This window comes from Arvicola amphibius, chromosome 6, assembly GCF_903992535.2.
Source record: "Arvicola amphibius chromosome 6, mArvAmp1.2, whole genome shotgun sequence".
Classification (NCBI taxonomy): Eukaryota; Metazoa; Chordata; class Mammalia; order Rodentia; family Cricetidae; genus Arvicola; species Arvicola amphibius.
Window position 1 is genome coordinate 15,328,283 of NC_052052.2, and position 8,624 is coordinate 15,336,906.

At 50.8% G+C, this 8,624-nt stretch overlaps 1 protein-coding gene across 1 annotated transcript; it reads right to left on the reverse strand.

Moving 5' to 3' along the window:
* Window positions 1-676: 676 nt before the first annotated feature.
* Window positions 677-1,528, reverse strand: LOC119816156. The gene has a single exon (XM_038332503.1). The coding sequence runs from the start codon at window positions 1,526-1,528 to the stop codon at window positions 677-679; it is 852 nt and encodes a 283-aa protein (XP_038188431.1).
* Window positions 1,529-8,624: the final 7,096 nt, after the last annotated feature.

Sequence of the window (8,624 nt, forward strand, 5' to 3'; positions counted from 1 at the left end):
TATCTGTAATCCCAGCACTCTAGAGGTAAAGGCAGGGGGATCAGGAGTTTTTGGTCATCCTTGGCTACACAGAATTTGAGAACAGCCTGAGCTATAGAAGACCCTAGTGCTGGCTAGTGTTTTACATAGCCTATAGTCATCTGAGAGGAAGGAACCTCAACCGAGAAAATGCCTCTGTAGGATTTGGCCATAGACAAGCCTGTAGGCCATTTTCTTAGTGGTTAATGCTGGAGGGCCCAACCCGTTGTGGGTGGGAACACCTTGGGCTGGTGGGCCAGGGTTCTGAATGAAAGCAGGTCGAGCAAGCTACGAGGAGCAAACCAGTAAGCAGCGCCCCTCCATGGCCTCTACATCAGCTCCTCTCTCCGGGTTCCTGCCCTGCTTTAGGTCCCGACCTGACTTCCTTCAGTGATGTGGAAGTGTCAGTCAAATAAACCCTCTCCTCCCCGAGCTGCTTTTGGTCATGGTCATCACAGCCCTAGGGACTCTGACTAGGACAACCTTGTCTCAAAATTTAAAAAAAAGAGAGTGGGGTGCTTGTGTCAGGGGGTCCAACCTGAGCAACAGAGTTGAGACTCCACTTTGGGAGGAAAAAAAATCAGACCCCCTGGCTTGTCTTATGATAATTTATTTCCACACTGTGGCTGGTGCCCACTGGACAAAACTGGTATCCATGTCACCACCAGCCCTCGGGCTTAGAGGTGGGTTCAGGGGCATTCCATCCAGAACGTATTGCTTCCCAGAACTTGGGCAGACGACCTAAGGAAAAGAACCCATTGCCAAACAGAGGGATCTCTGGAAGTTTTACACCTGCCCTCTCAGGCATCTCGGCAGAGAAGCTCTGGTTATGAACCTGGTGTTGGCAGCTCAGGCCAGTGGAACCACCCACACACTGCAGCGGACTGGTGTCCCGGTTGGAGGGGACCAGGTAGTTGCTGGTTGGATAGTGATTGGAGGCAGTGATTATGTTTGTGCTGGGAGTAGAATAGCTGCGGGGTGGGGCTTGGTCCACTGGGTCCAGGTAGAGCGAGTTGGCAGCTCGTTCCAGGCAGGTGGCCGCCAACTGAGGCAAGCTCAGAGCTTTGGGGTAGCTGCTGCTGAAAATGTTGGTGGATCTGTCCAGGTAGTTGATGCCTTTGATGAGTTGGTCCAGGAAGGTAGGGCTGGAGGGGCATGATGGACGGTCTGTGCAGAGCAGGCATTGGGGGTTGCTGCGTAGAGAAGTGGGCTTTTTGGCCACCTTGGGGCCCTTCACCAGGTGACTGGTCTCTACACACCTGGAGTTGTAGGGCTGGCCTATGCAGATTCTCCCCTCAGGAAGACTTGCAGAGGCAGGGCCGAAGGACTGCTCTGAGGGGCTGCTGGGGGTGCTGAACTCAGAGCTGCTTGGGAAATGGGTACTTGAGCCCTTGACGTTGTTCATATTGGAGTACTGCGTCCAGCCTGGAGTTCGGGGAGGAAAGGAAGCATTGCTGGGATGGCTCAAACGGCTGTAAGTGTTGGATCGACTCACCTGGCGTCCAGACATCTTGGCTGGGTCGGGTTTCTGAGGTGTTTGGTTGGTTACCTGGACCTGCCAAAGAGAGTCAGGTCAGCTCTGGCTCCCTGTCACCTCCCTCTGACCTTCCTCTTCATGGGCTTCCTCTGCTGCCCTCTCCTTTCTCCTCCCGGGCTCCAAACTTCTCCAGAAAGCACAAGAGAAGCGTGAGAAGTGAGGAGAAAGGCAGGGTCATTATTGTATCCAAGACTTGACGATGGCAGCAGGAACTAGACAGAGGGCTGCCTCTCTGGGAAACATGGGGCAGCCTGTTGAGCCCTCATTTCTCAAACTCCAAAGCAGGGACCCCAGTAGACCACAAAAGCCCAACGACAGAGTCTCTAATGTTGAATGAAACAGAGACCGGGCTTAGATGATACCCAAGGGCTAACCCAGTGCTAACGAGCACAAGTCATCGCTCCCAGACCCTATGCTGTCGGCTCCGTCTCTGCACTCGGTCCTTTACCTCCCCCATCTTACAGACTGCAACATAAGGGAGGAAAGCAGTAGTCTAGTCTCAGGTGATGGAGGTGCCTACTCCCAGCACAAAGGAGACAGAGTTCAAGGGCTGCCTTAGCCACATAGTGATTTTAAAGCCACCCTGGGCTACATGAATCTCAAAAAATCCTGCCAAGTTGTTTGGTTCTAAACTTCTCTGCCAGTATGGGATTTCTTCATTTGCCCCGCTTGAACAAAGAGACGCGGAGTTCCCACTCTTCCTGATCCTGAAGTAGGCATTTTATGGAGCCTAAACCTGGCCAGGCCGCAGACATGCTGATTCCTTTAATCTGTGTCCTGTCCCTGAGTAATGAAGTCCCTGTAGTTCCCTTTTGCTCCCATGGGTCTCCAATACCGTTCATTCCTCCACCCCCACTACTACCAGCTCTGCCTGACTTCTGATATTTGCTTGGTGCCAACGGAGCAGTAATTGAGCCTGCCCCACCCAGAAAACAGCTGCAAATCCCTCTTGCTGCCCAGGCCCCTCAGCTGCCCTTGTCTTTTGGGTCTAAAATGGGTGGAATGTCCAAGCCCTGGCCTGTCTTCCCTGCCTGGCCCAACCCCACCATATCCCCCATTTTAGAAAAACAAGAGGAGACAGCCAGCTGCCCTAACTCAAGTGCCCTCCCCTTCCTGGTCTGTGGTACCCTATCTGACTGCTGCAAGGTTCTTTTCTCTCTTACCCTGGCTCTTAGGAGGTAGATGACATAGACCTCCTTGGCTCTCCGCTGGGGACACCCACAGTTTGCCACTTCAGACTGCTGGCCATGTCATAAAATCACGGAATTCTAAGACAGAGAAGGGCCTCCTACAGTCATTCCGGCCAGGCCTCAGCCTCAGGGCGGAAACTCCTATGAACCTGCCGAGACAGATGGGCCCTTTTCTGAACCCATTCTAAGGTGGCTGCTTTCCAGGATTTGTTTTCCTTGCGTTGAATCGAAAGATTTGCTCTAGCACTGACACAACTCAGGCCGGCTACATCGAGGCTATCAGTTTCTCCTCTTGTTGGGTAGACGCATGTTGATTCAGCCTCCTCCAAGAGCTGTCCCTTTGGAGACCCATTTGTAGGGGACTAAGAGCAGTCAGCAGTTCTTTGTTGAGTACCTGCTGCGTCTCAGGCTTCAGGGGGAGCATCAAGTCTCCAGGAAATGGAGACATTTCTCAGTGTTCCTTTCTGAGCCCCATGTCCCTGACTTGGACTGGGTCCCCAGGACTCTTCCAGTAAGTGGGTGCTGAGTGAATGACCCACATCCTCCCCTAAGACCTCATGGTATTTCCCAGGAAGAGCTTCTCTCCATCCCATTTTTACTCATGTTGAAAGTAGAGTTTGGTTCTGAGCGGTCAGTTAAGTTTCTGACTGAGGTGTGACAGTATTTGTCTGTTATCTGAGCCTGGCAGAGAGTGGTCAGCTCTGGCTTCCTGCCTCCTCCCTCTGACCTTTTTCTTCATGGGCTTCCTCTGCTTCCCCCTCGCCTCTCCTTCCCGGCTCAGGACTTCTCCAGAAAGCACAAAAGAAGGCTGAGAGGTGAGAGGAAGGCAGAGCCATCAGAGTGTCCAAGACCTGACAGAACATGTTCTTTGCTTGGTCAAGACTTAGTATTTTGCAGGGCAGTGGTGGCGCATGCCTTTAATCCCAGAACTTGGGAGGCAGAGGCCTGTCGACCTCTGTGAGTTCGAGGTCATCTTGGTCTACAGATCAAGTTCCAGGACAGTCACGACTGTTACACAGAGAAACCTTGTCTCAAAAAAACCAAAAACTAATCAGTCAGTCAACCAACCAACCAACCAACCAACCAACCAACCAACCAACCAACCAAAAAAGACTTAGGATTTCAGCCCCAGTGCCACAGAAAACAAAACAGTGGGAAAAACTAAGGCACAGCTCAGTGGAAGAGGACTTGCTGCACACATACAAGATGAGTTTAGCTGCCAATACTGGAAAATCAGTCTCTTTCTCTCTCTCTCTCTCTCTCTCTCTCTATATATATATATATATATATATATATATATGTGTGTGTGTGTGTGTGTGTGTGTGTGTGTGTGTGTGTGTGTGTGTGTGTGTGTGTTGCATGGTATGTATTCTATACATTATATACTATTGTATGTGTGTGATATGTATATTATAATATTCTGTGCATACACTGTGCACATTGTTTATATACTTTATTTGTGTGTATAGTGCATATATTATATATACTCTATATAGAGTGTATAATATATGCACTATATGTGTATATATAATATGTATATGTGTTATATGTATATGTTTGTTATACTCTATGTGTGTATGTAGAGTTGTGATATATAATATATATACACTCTTTTATGTACACATATATGTTTTTTCCAGACTCCCAAGCTTACTGAAACTTAGCAGATAATGAGCTGCCATATTCTCTCTTTTTTTTAAAATTTTACTTCTGTGCGTGTTTGCATACAGGTATGCATATGTCTTAGAGATCAGAGGACAGCTTATAGGAGTCACTTCTCTCCTTTTTTCTGCCATTGTTTTTCAAGACAGGGTTTCTCTGTCTGGCCCTGGCTGTCCTGGAACTCGCTCTGTAGACCAGGCTGGCTTTGAATTCAAAGATCCATCTGCCTCTGCCTCCCCCTTCCCCCCAGTACTGGGATTAGAGGCATACCCGCCCCCCTCCGGCTCATTTCTCTCATTTTGCCATGTGAGTTCCAGGGATGAAATTTGGGTCATCTGGCTTGGCAAGCAAGCACCTTTATTCAGTGAGCTATCTTCCTGGCCCCCACATGTTCTCCACTCGAATCCTCTAATTACACATTTCTTCCACACTTAGCACTTAAGTCACGCACATAAACATCACTATGCCGAGGAAGCTGCAGACAGCAGCAGCTCCATCCTTGATGACTTCAGTGTGTATCTACATGCTGAGAGGACAAGGCTTCTTTCAAACTTCTCACAGGCTCCTGGTCCGGGGCATTTGACATTGACATAGAGCCTTTATTCAATAGGTAGTTCTGTTGTGGGCTTCTATCCTTAGAGCACAGCAGCCATTACCATCTTAATCTAAGAGACCCTGGAGATCAGGCCGACTGATGTTCCCTCAAAGGAGGAAGGGGCTAGGGAGGGTCATTTACCCTCCCCCAAGATTCCAGTCACCCACACCGGTGCTCCTCCCAGTTGCAGGGGATTCTGCTCCTGTGGTAAACGGACTTGGGTGGGGGCTCTAGAGTACACAGAAAATAGGGTTAACTAAGGAGGGCAACACCACACAAATAGCTTTGGAAAGTCACCACCAATGCTGGGATGAGCTTTTTCACTGGTGTGGTTTTGGGGAGTGTCACCCACACTCCTATAAGTCACCCCCTCCTATGCTTCTATAAAAGCCCAATAAGCCAAGTGGTGGTGGGGTATGCCTTTAATTCCAGGACTTGGGAGGCAGAGGCTGGTGGATCTCTGAGTTCAAGGTCAGCCTGGTCTATAGTCTATAGAGTGAGTTTCAGGACAGCCAGGGCTACACAGAAAAACCCTGGCTTAAAAAAAAAAAACCCAAAACAAAGAAAGTCCAATAAATTCATTGTTTACCAATCTAACTTTGGATGGAGTTGTTTCTTTTTGTCTGTCATTGGTACCCTATCTACGGTGAGTAGCATTCAAGTCTCCCCAGGAGAAGTTAACACATTAATCCAAAGTCAGATCTCACTAGCTGTCCCTCGAACATTCGTCTTGACCCACATGCTAGTTCTCATGTCTCTTTCATCTCCTTCAGTCTGGAGGTCTCTCTCTCACTGTGTGTCCACGTGTGCATATGTTCCTGTGTACGTGTGTACACGTGTGTGCATATGTTCCTGTGTATGTGTGTGCATGTGTGGGCATATTCCTATGTTCGTGTGTGTATGTGTGGGCATATTCCTGTCTACAGATGTGCATGTGTGTGCATGTGTAAGTATATGTTCCTGTATACACATGTGCATGTGTGCATGTGTGGAGTCCAGAGACTGCTGGGTAGATGTCTGGTATCTTCTTCTGTCATTCCCCACCTTACATTTTGAAGGCAGATCACCCCATGATGGAGGAGTGTCTATGTGTTACTTTTAGACACTCCTCCATCAACCCCACTAAACCTGGAGCTCATAAATTTATTAACATTGGTAGCTAGCAAACCCCAGGAAGCTCCCCCCGTCCTGGGATACAAGCACACACTGCCACACCCAGCGTTTTACATGGATGCTGGGGACCCAGACCTCGGGTCCTCTTTCTCACAAGCTCTTTACTGACAGAGACATCTCTAGATGCTCTCACCCTTCCTTCATCTTTGATGCCACTGAGGGTTTAGAGCGGAGCAGATTAGTTACTGGCAGAATGTTCTCCAGTTTGGGTCCAGCCCATTTTTCCTAATGACCAGACACTGTAGCCCAATGGCCTGGGACCTCCTCTGTGTGTTGCTGCTGAGAATGAAGACCCTTCTGCCTCAGGGTGGGAGTCAGCTAAGCGAGGTGCAGAGACAGGGACCCAAAGGCTCCTGCCAGATGAAGAAGAGTGTGGGAACTCAAACAAGGGAAGCGGTGTGCACCACTCTCTTTTGAGCCCTGAGCCAGGGCTGGGTGCAGCACTGGGCTGGGGGCCTGGAGGGCAGGCAGGCAGGCAGCCAGCTGAGGGTGGGGCCTCTGGGCTGTTTGTCCTGATGGTATCCAGGCATGGAGAACGCTGGCCATTTCTGGCCTGGGCACAGGAGCGCTGGAAATAGCTGTAGGATTATTTCGGGAGGAATGCGCTGTTTCTCCTTCTTCCCAGAAAGCCAGGCTGTGTCTGTCCTAGGAAGATCAGCAAAGTCCCTCTATGGTGCCGCTACTCTGAGGGATCTTCAGGACAGCTGGTGACCCACAGAGGACTTCAGTCAGAGAGGGGCTGAAGGGCTAAAAGTCTCCTTTGCAGATGGAAGCAGGGTGGCTTTGAGATACCCGCCCAAGTTGGGCCCATTAGAATTCAAATGACGCCCTGCCTGGGAATGCAGGGTAGGCAGCGGTTCAGGACGCTGGTTGCCCTATTCCTGGCCCATTCTCCACAAAGCTGACTCTTATGGACCCCCTACTGTATGCAGTAGAATCTTTGCCAGGCTCTGCATGTCCACCCTCACATTTAGTCTTCGCAGGACCCCTATGAGGTAGGTATTTTGTTTTCCATATGAGGTCATAGGCAGCTCAGGGTGGGAAAGAGGCTTTGATGAAGCATGGCCAGAATCAGGACCGTACCTCTGGGCTCAGAGAAGAGGTTAAAGGCTTAAGTAGGAAGATGTGTGGGTCACTTTCTCACTCATGGGGGGGGGGGACGTGCTCAGGAAAGTGACCCTGTGAATGAATCAGCTTTGGCAGGGGGCGGGACAGAGTGGCTGGGAGCTGTAACTATATTCCACACTGAGCCCTTACCTGGACCACCTCCAGCCTTGGCCTCTTAGCACCATGGCCAAACCAGCTATGAGCTGTGACATTTCAATTACCCTTGACCCTCCCACCCCCTTCTCACCCGACTTTCCTCCCTGTCCAACCAATATCCCCACCTTTCTTGTTCTCCTCTAAAGCCAAGAGGTCCCCCTTCTCCACACCCTGTCCCTAGGCATAAGTATTCCAGGAAACCTTACTCGATCAGAGCTCCCTCAGGATTCTGGGAGCAGTCCTTCTCCTGAGACTGAAGACCCTGCCTCATCAGCACACAGCCCACACATGAACCCTTCATCAGCCATGTAACTTCTCTTCCCCCCCTGGAGATCTGAGGAGGGATGTCCCCCATGTCCCTTTTACTTCATGACTCTTGGAAACAGCCTGTGCAAACAGGCTCAGCTCAGCAGTCACATGTGTGTGACAGCAGACAGGGACAGCGAGAGGCATGTGTGTGACAGCAGACAGGGACAGCAAGAGGCATGTGTGTGACAGCAGACAGGGACAGTGAGCGGCACGAGAGCTTTGCGCTCCCATCACGCCTGTAGGGTATCTGTGCCCAGCCTGCGATGACTCCTGGCAGTGTGCCACCCTGAACCCCTACCTGGCATTAAGCCAGCCTGCCTGCAGCGCTATAAATCTCTCCTGGGCCAGGAATTCTGCTTTCCCCACCCCCTACACTGCCTGCAGCCTTCTACCCACCAGGGTGCATGAGTCACACCCCAACATCTACCAGTACCCTCAGGAAAAAGGGCCCTGTTTGTACCTACTGCCAAGACCAGCGCTTCCCAAGTCCACGTATGGCAGGTACAGGCCAGGACAGGTTCCAGTTCAGGAGGTCTGGGACAGGTGGGGCTTGGCAAGGACCCCAGGCAGCAACAGCTCCCTCCTGCCAGGCTGCCTCCGGGCCTTGGAGGCAGAGTCACCAGTCTGGGAGGTGTCTGGGAAATTCCCTCTAGGGGGAAGATGGTCACAAATAGGTTTCTGTGCAGTGTTGCTCGGAGTGGCTGGGGCCCAGAGGAAGCAGAGCTGCAAGGAGCTAGCTGGTGCTGAGCTTTGGTGCTGGTAGATGAGTGTCTACAGCTCTCAGTCTCCTGTTCTGTAAAATGGGCAGGAGGGTGCCTAGTGAACGTGGCACAGATTGTCTGATAGCAGAAGTTTACAAGCCCTCCAGGCTCGGATC

What these genes read in the sequence shown, in the direction of transcription:
- LOC119816156 (XM_038332503.1), bottom strand. Translation starts at nt 1,528, where the DNA reads ATGTCTGGACGCCAGGTGAGTCGATCCAACACTTACAGCCGTTTGAGC.